At 44.9% G+C, this 16,160-nt stretch overlaps 1 protein-coding gene across 1 annotated transcript; it reads right to left on the reverse strand.

The window, feature by feature from the left end:
- Positions 1-357: 357 nt before the first annotated feature.
- Positions 358-14,782, reverse strand: LOC144144220 (uncharacterized). The gene is made up of 5 exons (XM_077675590.1): positions 14,659-14,782; positions 11,997-12,124; positions 10,055-10,104; positions 1,627-1,729; positions 358-448 (listed from the first exon to the last, which is right to left on the reverse strand). The coding sequence occupies exons 2-5, from the start codon at positions 12,059-12,061 to the stop codon at positions 358-360; spliced, it is 309 nt and encodes a 102-aa protein (XP_077531716.1). The 5' UTR covers positions 12,062-12,124; positions 14,659-14,782.
- Positions 14,783-16,160: the final 1,378 nt, after the last annotated feature.

The raw sequence follows: 16,160 nt of genomic DNA on the forward strand, positions 1-16,160 counted from the left end.
CGGAAGTGACGCCAGTGGTGAGTGATGCCATCGGGGTGACGAGAAATTTCGCTCTTGTGAAATACAATAAATTAAATAGAAGCGAACTGCGTCGCCTTGCGAAGGTCGTAAAACCCACACGCATGTGTTTTTCCGCCCCCGATTTGACAGCGTTACGTTTCTTGTCGGAATAAAATTCTACCGTAACGATGAAATTTGAACGTTATTTTTTTTTCTTGCAGCGATGCGTCAAAAAGAGATTTCACTCATGCTGGCTGCTAGCTCACTTCTGCTGGGTTGGACGCACTCACCAACATTGTTTAAGCAAAGAACGACGGGAGACGGAGCAGTAAATACGCGTAATATTTGAGAGAATACTTACAAAAGATACTCGTGAATTTCCTTTTCCCTGCACATGGGTATCCGGGGAAGGTAGCCATCAATTCTGGGACAATGGACGCCTTTCAACCTGTGGGCCATAAACACAGGATTCAAACCAGGGACCTTCGTATTGCGTTGCGCTGCTGAGCACGAGGTCGCGGGTTCGATTCCCGGCCGCGGCGGCCGCTTTTTTGATTGAGGCGAATAACAGAAACGCCCATGTGTACGAGATTTGGGCGCACGTTAAAGATCCCCAGGTGGTCAAAATTAACCCAGAGCCCTCCACTACGGCGCGCCTCATCGCCTGCGTTGCGTCGGCGCGTTAAACCCTGCAATAAATCAGTCAAACACGCAGATAACAGGGCTCTGGGAAAACGTATGTTACTTAAGTGCACTGTAGCTAGCCGTCCAATCACTAAGTATAAAACAGCTGAAAAGGCAACGGGAACATTAGAGGGCGTTGCAAAATTGCAGAGACTCTGAAGTGAATAATAAAAAAAAACTCTCATGTCGACTAAACGGTTAAGTCGACTTTTAAGCACGGAGACCCTTTAAAGTAAACTTCTCTACTTCACGCACATAAATTGCTTAGAAGAGAATCCTCCAAGCACTATAAAAGCAGTCCGGTAAAATTGTAGGAACGGCCTAGGGCTTTTTCTAAGCTACGTCCTTGAAACCCTCGCTCTTCCTGCTATATGACATGCTTTAAACTTTGGTGTGTAACCAATTTATTGTCCTTTTAAGTTGGAAAAATTATAAAAGGCAAAACGTCTTTATAATTGACAAATTTAGAAATACAAGGAAGAAATTTCGCCACTGTAGTTGTGTTAAGTGTAAAGCTTACGGTCGTCCCAGCATTGACTTGAAAACCAAGAGTTACATCCCTTGCCAACCGCAAGGGATGCTGCGCTCTACAGGAATACAATCATGTTGTACAAAGTAAGGGCATGTAATACCCCAGATACAAAGACGTCTGAAAAGTCATCCGAATGACATTTGAGTCAAACGCCCTTGGAAATTTCAAATGTCCTGCATTAGAAATTTCGAAGGCTATTTCACTTGAATGTCCTTTTAAACGCTATTAAAGCTGTGGTATAATTTATTTATTTATTTATTTAAAATACCTTACAGGCCCCTGTTCAGGGCATTGAGTAAGGGGGGTAACAAAGGAAGGAGTTACAGATCATTCATCAGAAAATCACGAGTTAAAAACACATCAGAACTACTTATGACAATGATACGACTGTAGTGCTCATGATAACTTACGTGTGCGCCAGCTCGTGGGCAGTAGCGTAGACGCCATCGAAGGTTCCGGGGGCATCGGTACTAATGGCGACTCCTTTCCGGCATGTCAAACCCGATGCGACACCTGTATCCAATGTGTCGGACATGTTACGAAACCTTTGTGCTACTCACTTGCAAAGCCACTCCTTGCATGCATCGAACAGGCATCGACAAGGTGACATTGAAAATTCCACGTGCAAGCTTCCCTTAGCGCACAATGTCCTTGCAATGACATTGCAATTTCAAGCTTAGCTTCACTGAAAAGCAGGGTAGCTCTGTAAAAATGGCTGGTATACTGTCCCTAACCTGCAGTTTTTTGCTTCTACAAAGAGAGGCGAGGAAAAGTATTTTTTGTTTGTTTCCGTGAGACGTGCGCATGTCTCCTGGCAAATGAACTTGTCACGCTTGTTTGTTTTTAACGTATCCCAAAGCCATCGGACATCCTCGCAACCGAGATACTGCTAAGGCAAGCTAAAGATAAGCTAAAGACAAGCTAAGACAAGCTAAAGACAAGACAAAGCAAGCTTGCCATTCCGCTTAGCGATCGCACTTCTCGTAGGGGCTCCATTTTTTTCTCTGACAAGTACCCTGATTGTTGCTCTTGTGAAGTAATTTATCAACATAAAAGCAGTTGGGATAGACTTTCCGCAGCAATAAGATAATAAGTCCGTGTGTTTTATCGTGTCAACAATAGGGAGTTTTAGTATAGCGGAAAGCACCACTTTAGCGCGCCCATAGCGTTAGCGGGCACGCTAACCGTAGCATAACGAGGCGCTATCCGTTCGCGATTGCGGCCCGCAAAATGTTAACGCTACAGCTAAAACGCTATACTAAAACTCTCTAATAACTGCATCGACGCGGCGAGATTTTCAATGGGAAGACAATCAATCCGATTCGAACGTGTAATTCATTTCATTCATACCGTTATGCAACAAAGTACCAGTTTTTGCACTAGACTGTACATATAGCGATAAATGTTAAATCCGTCATCTGTTGCTTTTTTGGAGTTGTGCAGACGCTAACCTGTTAATATGCATCGCTTTTACTAGCGTTTTAAACGACCGGTGTTCAATCATAGTTCAAGTAAAGACAAAGAATTGGTCTTGGACTGGCCATGTAATGAGACGAACCGGCGACTGGTGGACAATTAGGGTAACAGAGGGAATACCTAGAGACAGGTCTAGAAGAAGAGGAAGGCCGTTAATACGGCGGAAGGATGAAATACGAAAATAAGGTGGCGAAATTAGGCTCGAGCGACGCAGGACAGAGGAGCGGTTGGAAGTCGATGGGAGAGGCTTTCGCCCTGCAGGGGGCTGAGTAGGCTGTTGTTGTTGATGATGTCAAGCAGAGATGAAGAACAGGGCACAATCAATTTTCCCTAAAAGTGGAAACGTGGCTTCCCTCTTTTAACCCAGCGGTATTATGAGCGTAAATGTTCGGTATTTCTGTGGTTCTTTTATGGCAATGGCGCGTTTTTTGCCCACCCATAACCATGTAATGTTGTCGTGTTCTATACTGATTTGTTGTTCAAACACTGTTGCGGAAAGATCGCACTACACGTTCTTGGTTAGCATTAGCCCGGTCATCAGCATGCCATAAAGCAAAGCAATTTTACCGCTTCGAAAGAGGAGGAAATGCGACTTTTTAAGCGACTCGGTCACTGTAGAAAGAAAAGGCCAAATGGTATTTCACAAGCACACAACGCAAAAACGCATGTGTTGTAATTCTCGAAGCACCTCCCTCTTTGAACATTCACTAGGCAAAAAAAAAAAAAAAAGTCCTCGGATGACCGAAAGTAACTGTGGGTTACGAGCGTCGGAACGCTCACAGTACAGTCAAACCCGTTTATAGCGAATTGCAATATGCACCGCGATTACTTCGATATATCCAATAGTTCGATATAGCCGAACCCGCCTATAACGAACTTATCGTTACAAGTTCGCAATCCGCGGGAGCCCCCCTCCCCCTCCTCAACTCTACCATCCCCGCATGCGAAAACGAACACAGTAAAGTAGCCGTTACCATACCCAAAATAATCCATTTATTGCAAGTACAAAAGCTACTTTCCGCCTGAACTGCCTACTTTGCAAAGAAAAAAGCGGTGGTTTTTGTTTTCCCTTTCGTTTTGGCGGCTTCAACTAGCATGGCATTCTCTACACGAAACATTATTTGCGCCAGTTCGAGTCCGCGTCCTCCAAAATCTAAGAAGCATTGGCGGAGCACATTGACTGCCGAAAGCACTTCATTATAAGCGTTTCACTCGCGACATCATCGGGAATGTGGGGAAGCTCTTCCCACAGCTCACCGATGCTGCTGTCTTGGTCCGGACACGCTGACTGCGCGGGTTCCGTCGGGAGTCCCGCGCGTCGGAAACAGTTACGGAGTGTCGGGCGTCATGTCGCTCCGTGTGAGGCGCAATGTCTAAGTAGCAACTCTTGCTCCGTGGTCGCGGCCAATCCACATCGCAATCGCCGCTCCGAGACCATGCATTTCGGCGGCCATTCTAGGCGCGCAGAGTTCGATATATCGGATGTGAACTTCGTTATAAGGAATATGTTTTCCATGTATTTCCGTAACTGAATTATTTTTGTTTGATATATAGCATAATTCGCTCTATCCGGGTTCGTTATAGCCGGGTTTGACTGTATAGCTATGAATGACTACAGGAGGACAGAGGCCGTGCCGAAAGAACGTTTTATTAGCGTGCGCTTATTTTTTTCTTAGAAAATAGCCTTAGAAAATTTTGGAGTGTGATCAATTGTAAAAAAAATTGTCTAGTTTTCTTGAATTCGGCTGCATAAACAACAATCCTGTCGGTCATGCCGTGTATTGCCTAGAATTTGTGGATTCTGCGCCATATTCTAGCGCAATTTTATTGATACAGATTATTTTCGCATATTTACGATTACCCTGGACGGGGTTTTAAAGGGACACTGAAGTGAATTTGTCAAGCTCCCGTTTTTGATTGCACTGCGTAGACTGGCTCAAATTAGCACACTTTTCATCGTTTATTCGGTTGACAAATCGGTAATTATTTTACAAAGCGCGAAAGAAGAAAAACTACCATGCGCGGTTTGCGGTGGCCGCACCAACTAAGGCTGTGACGTTGGGAGGAGGGACGCCGTGATTGGACGATGCCCAAGGTGAGCAATCACACAAGTTTCGGTTTCGGTTTCGGTTCTGTAAAACATAACCAATGGCTTTGTTGGATGGGCATTCTCAATATCTCAGTAATCATCGTACCGCGCTTCTGCCATGTTGTCGGCTGTAAAATGCACAAGATAAGCCTCCCAGGACGGCTTGTAGTCGTAGCATTCACTAGCCGAGACCTACGCAGTGCATGAACGCCCTCCGCGTACCCGCAGACGTCCAAATGTCATGCGCTTTTCCCCCATATTTGGAGCTTGCCTCCCTCATGCCTGTATCGTAAAAAGCGTGTTCGCACCAGGCCAAGGGTCTGTTCATTCTGGCCTGTGCCCACTGCCTGCAAGCAGTCGGTGCTTATGGCAACAGCACGCCAACGAGAACTCGCTAGCGCGCCAGTGCCAGCCTGCGCGCGTTTTGTGAACTAGTTCGTGTAGCCATGAACGTTGCGGCCCAAAAAAAAGGTGAACTCAATATAGAAAACATCGGCGGAAAACAAAAAAGTTAACTTACACGTACCCGCGGGGATTCGAACTCGTGACTCGCAAAACACTTGCGGCGACATACCTAGCGCCCCAGACCGCTGAGCTACGGACCGGGACGCGGAGGCCTTGCTAATATAGGGTATATATTGTACAACCAGTTTACACTTTTATTTAGTTTTGGCATTTCAAGCAGCTTAGGTGACTATTTGTTGTTCTGCGATCGTGCAGTAAGCGTCGCCCGAGTTTCCACAGTAGCTCACGTCTAGCAATTGCATTTCGTAGACGGAAAAGCGTTCGCAGATGCGTAGTCGTGCTGCTGACCGCTGTGCTTGTTCGCCCAGCGCAAAAAAGTGCTTCCCGCGCCCTAGTTTTACGCTGTACGGTAAAAATATCAGTTGATTTTATTTCCTTAGTACCTATATTGACTTCGCTGACTCTTCTCCCGCCTTCAAGAGGCCTTATATTTTCCTACTGGCGTACCAGTCAGCGAAGCGTCGCATGTGCGGTTGTGCAGCGCTTGTGTGAAGCGACCTTGACTTGGAGCTAGATACAGTGTACAAACAAACCAAGTAAAGAAAGGCACATTCTTCGATTCACAAACGTGTCCTGGCTTCGTTTCAACTAAGCGAACGAATTGCGACCAAGCAATTTTTTTTAACCTCCTTGATTGCGACGACCCGCCGGCGGCCGGAGGACGAAACGCTGGGCCGACTGACTCTGTCGGCCGGGGAGCCGTGCAGTAGCGCAGCCGTGGCGCAGCCAATTGCCAGCTCATCCCCTCCTGACGTCACACGAAAACGCCACAGAAAATGGGCGAGCGTAAAGAGAGGAGGACAGCATTTTTGAATTAGTTTTTCTACTAAATAAAATCGCGTAAACGCGCCTAGAGTGGTCGAAACATGGCCTGGGGACTCCGGACTACAATTTGCGCTAGTAATCCCGCAATGTTTACATATCACTTCAGTGTCCCTTTAAACTTGATACAGGTTTCTAAAGTTTCTGCATGCACTGCAATGGATAGTGTCAACTAATATAGTATAAGTACCGTAACTTCTGCGTCCATCATTATGTACGAAATTTATCCGCAATATTTTCAAACTTTCATTGTGCAGCGGGATTGAAAAGCAAAGATGGTTATTCGCATGCATAAGCCTGGTAAGTGCTATTTAGAACTGAGCTGTAGGCCTATATTCGTAAAAAATAATGTGCTGCAGTTGAATGAAGTACATGATTTATTCATGCCTGGTTTGTTAGCATCCATTGCTATCATTCATTGCCTCAACTAAAATTGAGTGACGAAAATATCCTTTGTGGAAGTGTTTCTGAAGCCGCGTTGGTAGAGGGTGAAAATGCTTGATTTGAAACAAATTTTATCGTTCTATAACAATTTGTTTAAGAAGATGGGTGGTTAGATAGATAGATAGAAGATAGATAAATGCATTTCTTCGACTTCGCCAAAACCTGCGATACGGTTTCTCTTGCATTTCACTTGCGGTTTTACTTGCAAATTCGGGAAACTCAACATTGTATCTAACATACTTGCTTGGATCAGATGTTTTTGTGAAATCGTTCACAAATTGTTTACGCTAACGAATATTGATGTTTGACTGTTCGTCTACTTGGGTGTTCCACAGGTCCTAGAGACAATACTATTTTAAATTTGTACGGAGGATTATCCAAGCCAACCTAAATAGTAAAATAGATCCATCGTTCAATAAGTGTGTTCTACGTTGTGTCATTACTAATTTTGGCGAATATGAAGCTCTTCGATGATACCTTGGCACAGCACCACCAAGGCGCTCTATATTACAAGTGAACCTTTCGAAATACCAAGTGGTTTTAGACAGCAGTTAAAAAGTGCGTGCACTGCTTAGATTACGTAACCACGAAATACCGGCTGCAAAAATTGTTGCTCAGGAGATCACATAACTTCGACACTCGCCCTGAACATTTCCCTCTCATTCTAGTCTTGGGCATTGTTAGCGGGTTTTCAGTGACGTCCCTTAATTCATACCACGGCTATCTTCCCCAAGTTTTCCGAGTTGCAGAAATGAAAAAAAAAAATGCATTTTAACAGAAATTCAAATAAAGCAAAGCGAAAACTACATCGAGTATAGGCTCAGTCGAGAAAATTGCGCAGTTCTACTCTCTGCCGGCAATAACATTGTTTCAAAGGTTCAAAAGGATATCGGAAAGAGAAGAATCACTTATTGGCAGCGTTGCAAAGAGTACTCAAAGGGACCCGGTAACACTTTCGATAAGTGCTCTCGCTCTTTCCTTCGCGTCTGGAATCACTGCGAAAGCTATAGTTATTGCGAGCACGGAGCGGCACTGCGTGATTTGCTCTTCGCAACAGATACGCCTTACATTTCTGTTTTGTTTTTGTGGCTTTTTGTAAGTTGCTAACGAAAAGCATTCATTGCTGCAACTGGCGGAAAACCGGCCAAGAGCCGCTACAAGGCCTAAATTACGTAATTGGAGCCGTCGAAGAACGTCAAGACCGGGAAAGAAAGAAAAATATTTTGAGCGAGTTCAGAAGTTATCTGATGGTCGTAGAGCAGTAATTTTTGGCTGAGGTACTCTTCGACCCCCTAGTCTAAGTAATGAGTATGTTGGATGACTACATTCTGCAAGAATTTAAGATTTCAAAAAGAGTTGAAAAAAGCGTTGCATGGTCCCTTTAAACTGCGACGATGTGTTCAGCGAGATGCGTTGTAACCTGCGGATTGTCGTCTGCTGCGCGCCATCTGCAGTCTTCCGGCGGCAAAAAAGTTAAAACTTCGCTGGGATGGCTTTACGCAAGCTTTAAAGGAATATTTATAGACACTTGATCAGTTGCTGGATTAGTTTTGGCATTCAATGTGATGTCGGTGGAGCGATAACCGCAAATTTAGTACTTCAGGTCGGACCTATGTTGTGCCGGAGAACCCGCGCAAGTGCCAATCGGTCGAGGCAGTTGCGCAGATGCAGAAACTATCGCAGCAAAAAAATCGCACCTAAATGAAGAGTGAATAAACTTGGAAAGTACAAAAATAAAACAAATATGCAGCTTTAAAATAAAGTTTGATGTGAAGTTGTCAGTTTGAATAATTACTGTGCTTTTTTGGATAGTGCGTGCGGTGACCGCGGTGGCACCACCGTACGTACAATACAAAGGAGGGGGCGAAGGTGGTCCAGGTGCGGGCGGTTTTTTTAGACGGAGTTTCGCAACTGCCCAGTATATTATCTCTATGCAACTGCCTACATCGAAGAACTCTGTTCATAATGACACGAAGTCCTCCCAACTGACGACAGGAACCGAGCACTGTGCTACCATCGACGGGTGGGATGAACTAACTTCACTGTGCGGTTGCTTTGCTGCCTAAAATCGCGTGTCCTTCGTTTTGTCTCCGCCGTAGCACCCCTGACGTCTTTTCCTCAGTGCGTCTCCACGCTCGATATCAGTTTTGAGGTGAGCGCTCGCGTCTGTCGGCCATAGAGTTTCGTACAATATAACCAGAGGGCAAACTGGCGCTGCGATCGTACGCCTCAATGGGCGTGATGGGTAGTTCTGGATTCGGATTGGCGCTCGATGGCTTGTGGAACTTGCTATGGATTGCAGGCAGCTTTGTTTTCGTTTTGGATTTACATGAACGCTTTTGCCTACGCAGGGTGTTGGGAGGAGCGATCAAAAATACGTTTTTCCTTGAACTGTATGCCTCGCGTGAACTGACGCCGCCCTGAGTGGAATTTTTTATAACCAGAGTTGCGAATTGGGCGGGTTATAAATTCATTGCCGCACAGTGAGCACGAAAACACAAATGACGGAACTTTGTGCGGCGAAGTTGTCTGCGAATTAGGAGTTGCGGCGCTGCTCATTCGGCAGAGCAATGTATTGTCAAAGCTGACGACGGTTGCGAATCGCTTGGAACAGCCACACCTTTCGTGCTAACGCCGGCTGCTACGGCGTAGAACAGCAGCACCGGCGGCTGATAGGAACGCAGCTTGATGTATGTCACTGTATAACTTCTCCAAAGGTAATCGGTTTCTTTTTTCTTATGAGCACAAAAATTTTCTTACTATTACAAACCACCAGCTCCGAAACTTTTACAAGTAGTTTTCAAAGAAGTCCGCGCCCTGTGTAGTTGGCAGAAAATGGCCAACCTGCTCCACAAACCTCCTCGACTCCGCGTCTGCATTTTATTTAAACGCGCCGTTTTATTTCGTACAAAATCGGTTTTGGGTCACTAACTTTCTTGTTCGCCATGTAATTTGTAAACGGAGAACCGGGCAATGAGAGCTTATTTGTCAAAAAACACAATTTGCGCAGCCAGAGGCCTGTTTTGATCTTACGCAATCCGGTTCCAGAACTACCATCATTAAAGCGTAAGCGCCGCTGCCATGTTCGGGTTGACACTAGCGCCAGTTTCCCCTCTAGTTATTTGTATGAAACTCTATGTGGTCGGCCGCCGTCGTAGCTTCCGGTTGGCAAAGATGACGCCTTTCAGCGGGAGCTTGATGATCCTGGTTTACAGCGGACGGCTAATGCCCACAAAAATTCGTTATTGAGCCTAGTAACTCCCTTGCATCAAAATCTCGAATACGTTCGTAAAGTAGTTTTTTTGTAGAGCCGTGTCCGACTCAAAAGCTTGTTCGTATTCCGTGCTATACGTTGTGGACCTTGCTCGAGATATGCAATGTTATGCTCGTTTTATCTGTTCCAGAGCATAGGTATGCTGTGCACAAGTGCGGTGATAGATAGCTGCAGTAAGACGAAATATTTCATATGCTACGTTTCTCACCTGCTAACCAGGACGTTGCATTGTCGCGCTTCAGTGAAACCAAACCTCGGCTGCAAGGAAAAACAACGAGATGAATCCACGAAGCATAGAATGTCGCGCAGATGTAAAGTTAAACATGCATTAATAAATTGTGAAATGAAATACAGCAATCTTAAGAGCCTTTTATGCACAGGCCATCTGAAGTTGAAGTTGAAGTTTATTTCACCACAACAATACACCGTGGTTTGCTCAAAATAGAAACAATTGTGGCATGGAAAGGGGAAAAAAAGCTGCGCTGTAGCAGCTTGACTAGCCCCACCTCCCATTTGTACAAGGCTACAGAAACAACGCCACACCAAACCCCATACGGTACTAACGTATGAAAAAAAAAGAAAACATCATTCTAGTGATTGTTTTTCAAGTATAAAATAAATGCACACTTGGGTGTTCACAAGCATATAAAATTATTGGGAAAAAAAGGCAACTTATACCATAATAAGACGCTATAACAGAAAGGGGTACACTGTTGAAAATTTCATGCATTTACAAGTACTGGGTGCAAGTTTTCGATGAAGGTGCAAAATGATCAGGTTCTTTTCAAATGCAGTATTTGACATAACGGAGCCGCGCGCGTAATGTGAAACCCGTAATATGGCTGACGCCCCCGGGTTTACTGAGAGCCCCTGTGTATTTTAAGGCGCACATAAGTATTGCGCACACGTATGATCTTGCTTCTGGCTGATACCGTCAAATGTTTTTATTGTGGTTAGTGGTCTGCTAGGTCATCAATATTCTTTATATTTCGTATCACTTATTAACAATTCATTACATGTTGTCGCCGATGCGAATAATTCTCTGAGTAGACGAATTAATCCAGTTGAGAATCCAAAACTATTCCCGATATTCAGAGCCTGCTTCTCCTTTGGGGCTGTATTTGCACCCACATAGAAAAAAAAAACGTAGTTCAACGCGGCTGAAGCTTGTCGAACCACAGGTCGATTTTCGCGCCGGAAGCGCGCAGTGAACGTGCACAGAATTGCACCACAAGACAAAACACAGGTGCTGCTCGGCGCAGTAGACGCTGCATAAGCGCGAATAGCGCCACTAAATAAATTCTTTGAGAGTATCAGCACTCTTTTGTGTCATTGTTATGCACCGCCAGGATTTTCATTGGTCGGTGGGCACCACGTGATATTTGTTTACATTAGGGCGCAGCCATTTTGTTCCTGGGCGCCTCTCCTCTCTCTGTCTGCTGCGCGGGCGCTTAAGCGGCTGGTCACGCTCTGCCCGTCACAACCAACGGCGGTTTCGTTGGGAAAGATGGCAACACTGCAAGCCAGAAACAAAATGGCCCCGAGACGCTTCCGGGTGCACGAAGTGGCGGTACTCTTAAGCATAGATTATTTAGTGACGCTAGGCGCGAATTAGCAGAGAAGATGGAGCCCGCCAGCGCCTCCTGGTATCATTTTCTTGTGGCACGGATCCTTACTCTTTCTCCATATCTCCTTATTTGCACCTCTCCTTAGAAGGAATGAACGATTAGATGCTTTCACTGCGCAACCACACGAGGCACTGGCTTGACCTTGGGTGAGCTTGAAGGTCAGATTGGCGCTACGAGGGACGAACAGTTCTCTCGGTTTTTATTTGGACTAATGAATATTTCGCTCTAAAACTTATCTTCTTAGTCTCGTCTCTACGCAACTATCGCGCAACAACCGGCGCAACATCCCCGCGTTGTCTGACAACGAAAAGTTTTCAATGCAAAACAAATTGATCTGGCGAAAACATTTATACCAGAAAATAGGTTCCGTAAATGACCCTAAAAACAATGCATTTGTACGCCATTTTTTACAAAAATTAAAGAACTGCAAATGAAAACCTAAACATTTAATGTAGGACATACTGTTGTTCTGGCCTGGCAGTAGACGAAATCGTTTTAAAAGAAGGATATATTTAGACTTACTTCGTCAGTAGGAGAAGAACGTCGGGCCTGTAATCAAGTTTTCCGTCTTCATAAAACTCTCTCATATATTGGAAAGCTCCCTTCGTAATGACAGCTCCTTTTGACGTCCTAGGTAAATCATCTTCATTCTGGGACAAATATAAAAGAAACGGCAGCCGTTTGGCAGGCAGCTGCGGCGTATGTCTGTCCTAATTGCATTGTTATCCAACGGGGTTCTTGCCAAATCACGCCGAGATATACCTCCCTTACCATAATCCATCTTGCACTGACATCACAGAGGCACTCTGTGCGCATATTGTGATTTCGAAACTGAGTAAAAATGTGGGGGTCCGTTTCTATTAAACTCCGTGAGACACAGCTCTTTTTTGGGCCCTTCTAGATAACATGAGAAGTCAATAGTGTTGGGGCTGATTGCTCTGAAAATTAGCTTTAATAATAATGCGTAACGATAACAGCGCACAAAAGGGTACTTTCTCGCTGAGCGAGTGTACCGCAAGAAATCTGCGCGTGCCCTAAAGCCTGCGCGCATAGTCAGAAGCCAGCAGAGTTACACACCAGCAAGGTAGAGCACACCCGAAAAGGCGTATCACACAACGCCCAGTAAAACGGCTAATCAACTAAATTATTTCTGCCAACTAACAATTTCAATGGAGCAATCAATTAGTGGGGTAACAAAACTTGAGCTAGTAGGTGCATGCTTACTGGAAAGAATAAAAGGGGCGCTAACTAAAGAGGCGAAGACGAAGTAGACACAAGGAACACATACAGGCGCCTGTATCTGTTCTTTGTGTCTGCTTTGTCTTCGCCTCTTTAGCGCACCTTTTATTCTTTCCATTTAGTGGGCGAGCAATTGGAAGTTTCACCACACCTAATCTGCGGGCCTAGCAGCGGTACATGCCCATAAGGTAGTAGATACCCGCAGAGGTGCATTGGGCAGCGCATTATGCGAGAAATTGATGCTGTGTCCAGTGGTCATAAGTTAGACCACAAGCGATGATCATTCGAACCCCCCTGAATCCTCAAGTGAATCAAGAGAGGCTTGCTTGCTTACCTATAGAGTGAGACTGCCCCAGGTCGCCCAGCCCTTGTTATTGTAAATACGCCATGGAACTAAACCGTAGAAAATATTGAAGAACGATCATTTTGCTGATTCGTTCAACGCCGGAAATTTTTTCGGGGACTCCGTGAGCATGATACGGAGGGGTCGGCTTTATTCGAAGAACTTCAAAGGAGACCCGCCCCACATGTTCCTTTGGATGGCGGCATATTCCCTAACGGTCATCGGATTACAAGGAGACATTTTGCTACTCGTCCTCCCGCTTTTGAAGGATACAAGCTTAAGTGACTCTTGGTGATTTCCCATTCATGGCGTTAAGAACTTACCGGTACGCCATGAACGATTATGGCGGTACGCCATGAACGATTATTCCGGTCCGCCATGAAGAAATTGCCGGTAAGCCATGAAAGATTATGCCCACCCGTTAATCAACATAAACAGGTTCTTTAAAGGCCGGTAAATACTTATAGGTTTTTTCGAGTTAGGTGGGGACACGTTCATTTCATTATGAGCCTTCTTTGGGTTCTACTGAAAGAGGTTTGATTGCTTAAGTTACCTACTTGGAGACATCGCTTGGTTTCAATGAGCAAGACTTGGTTAACCTATTACAAAAAATTGGTGCGTGAGCCTGAAGCTTCTAACACGTCTGAATTCAGTGCGCATCCCCCGAAGAATAACGCGTACGTACTCAGGGGGCTGACCAAGTGAGGATATTGTTAGTGTGTAAATACGAAGAGGAGTGGACACAAGAACTCTTTGCGCACGTCTGAGTCCTCAAAAGCCCACAAAGAAATACGGAAAAGTAGGAATTTATACTGAGTCGGTCGCACAGGCGCTAAAAACGAGCAAGATGATTAATTGGAGCCTGCTTTTGACTCAAATAAACAAAGTTTCTTGTGCTTGCATACCGTAACACGTCTGCATCAGACCGAGGCACGTACGTACAGCCACTCCGCATGCATTTTTCTAGCCACACAGTAAACTACTCAGTGCAAATGTTCCTAACAGTTAGGTAGCCTATAACATATGCCCCTTTAATACGAACACAACCCAGCGCTGCTAACCATCTCCTCGCGTTCCTACCCTGAGATGTTAGTGACGCCGTTCACCAGCTGCAGACTGAAGGACCAGACTATCCTGGTGACACAGGCTACATATGCTAGGACGACACATGTATTCCAAAACTAGGGTTTCACTCTTCCTTTCGAGCTCTCTAAAATGTTTTTTCTCTCTCCCCGGGTTTTTTTCTACCGGGTTAACTTTATAACTGCTTGAGATGTTCATTCGCAAGCTTGCCTTTTCTTCGCAGTGGTTTAGTTGTTCAGGTGGCACCGTAACAACTGCTTCGCTAACTAACACACGCTTCTGCCAATGGCTATCCATTGGACCTTACATAAAGCTCGCTATTTACAAAAAATGCCACTCAATATGCTGCGAACAGGTCATGCGCGCATTTTTTGTTGTAACGTGATCCGTTGAGCTCGTTAACATCCTTACGTACTGTTGATAAAACTGGTTGATGGAAACATTCCAAAGCAATTAGCCTGTATTGATACTTTGCATAACTTTGCAAGTGTTATCAGAACATCTTTCATCTGTACTTACCTCGATTCTTGTGACCCCTGTGAGCCTAAAGGTTACTCGGGGGTCTGAAAAGTTTCTGTAGAACAAGTTCACCTGAAAAGAGAAACACACACCGAATGAAAGCTGTGGCTTTTATTCACTGAATAATAGAGTGGATATCTCGTGGTGCAATAAAAAAGGGAAATCCGAGAAATACAAAGATGGACACACTTGGGATTTCCTGCGTATAGCATTGCGAAAATAGTGCATTTTATTTCATGCTATGCGACCCTCTATGTTGACGTTAGGTGCTTCTTAAGTATGTCATCTGCTTGTGTGACATATCTTTGTCTCCAGAGGGATGTATGTTTAGCGTGTAGTCTTCACAACTTGATAGTTGCATTGGTGTCAGATGGCGATGGTTTCACTAGCAGCGAGTGCCTGACTCGTGGTGCTCGCGTTGCTAATTTTTGTGTTTCTTTGCATCTTTTCCGAGGCCTACTTCCGTGGGTGGCCATGTTTCACAGTCGCCTGTAGGGTAGGAACTTGAAATTGCATTGCAGTACAAACAGCACAGACATACAGAAATGTGTATTGCGGTGTGATCGTCCTTCGATCCTGTGAGGCTATGCCTGTCTTCTTTGCGAACTTATTGTTTTAAAATAACGTTGACTTTTACGCCCGGAAAGGTGAGAAAGTATTCTCCCGTAAGCAATAAAACACGATATGCAACTCATCGCATTGCTCAAAACATTGAATCTATTTGTTTATCTTTCACTTCACAAAGTCACATACAAGGTGATCAAAATTACGTCGACAAAGTAGGACTTGATTGCTGGCTAGTTGGTTCATGATGTACGAAAGAATAAGTTTGCGCAAAAGACGAGGACGAAGAGACGAGACGAAGAGACGTAATCATGCGAACGGCAATTGAACGTCCTGTCCTCTCGTCTCTTCGTCGTCGTCTTCTGCGCAAACTTGTTCTTTCGTACGTCGACAAGTTTTGTTTTAAAGAAGCAGCTTAGATTGACGTGAAGACCTACTCTACAGGGAGGTTACGCGCCCAGAAGGACACCGAATCATGTCGTGACTATAGATTACGGTGGCTTAATTAACTAAAATTGAATAATTAACTTTTCAGTGGCTTGCAGGCATGTTAGTATTCAAAAGCTAGACGCAATCATGTTTCTGCGCAGTTTCATTTGGCAGAATTCTCTTAGTTCATTCGTGCTTCGAGCGAACGAAATACAACGTTTAATTGTCGTTCGAATGATTACGCATGCAAGACAGTGAAGAACGGGGGCAAAGGTCCTCCCCTTTGATCTGGGCTTCGATTGCGGTTCTGAGTACTGCAGATTGCGATGACGCGAGCCGAGACTTAAAGGGTGCCAGCTATCACTTTTGCCCATGCCTCCAATCTGTTGTAAAATTAAACACCCTACACGGCAGGCACGTCAGAAAGCGGAGGAGCTTTTCGCCGGACCTCACTGTCTAGCATGCGTAATCATGCGAACGGCAAGTAAACTTAGTTGTTCGTTATCTCG

This window comes from Haemaphysalis longicornis, unplaced genomic scaffold (genome assembly GCF_048455015.1).
Source record: "Haemaphysalis longicornis isolate Haplotype H1 unplaced genomic scaffold, Haemaphysalis longicornis Haplotype H1 scaffold_67, whole genome shotgun sequence".
Taxonomy (NCBI): domain Eukaryota; kingdom Metazoa; phylum Arthropoda; class Arachnida; order Ixodida; family Ixodidae; genus Haemaphysalis; species Haemaphysalis longicornis.

What these genes read in the sequence shown, in the direction of transcription:
- LOC144144220 (XM_077675590.1), bottom strand. Translation starts at nt 12,061, where the DNA reads ATGAGAGAGTTTTATGAAGACGGAAAACTTGATTACAGGCCCGACGTT. An exon ending in TGCAACGTCCTGGTTAGCAG is followed by an intron (nt 1,730 to 10,054) that starts GTGAGAAACGTA and finishes CATTGGATACAG; the next exon opens with GTGTCGCATCGGGTTTGACA. An exon ending in GCCCACGAGCTGGCGCACAC is followed by an intron (nt 449 to 1,626) that starts GTAAGTTATCAT and finishes TATGGCCCACAG; the next exon opens with GTTGAAAGGCGTCCATTGTC.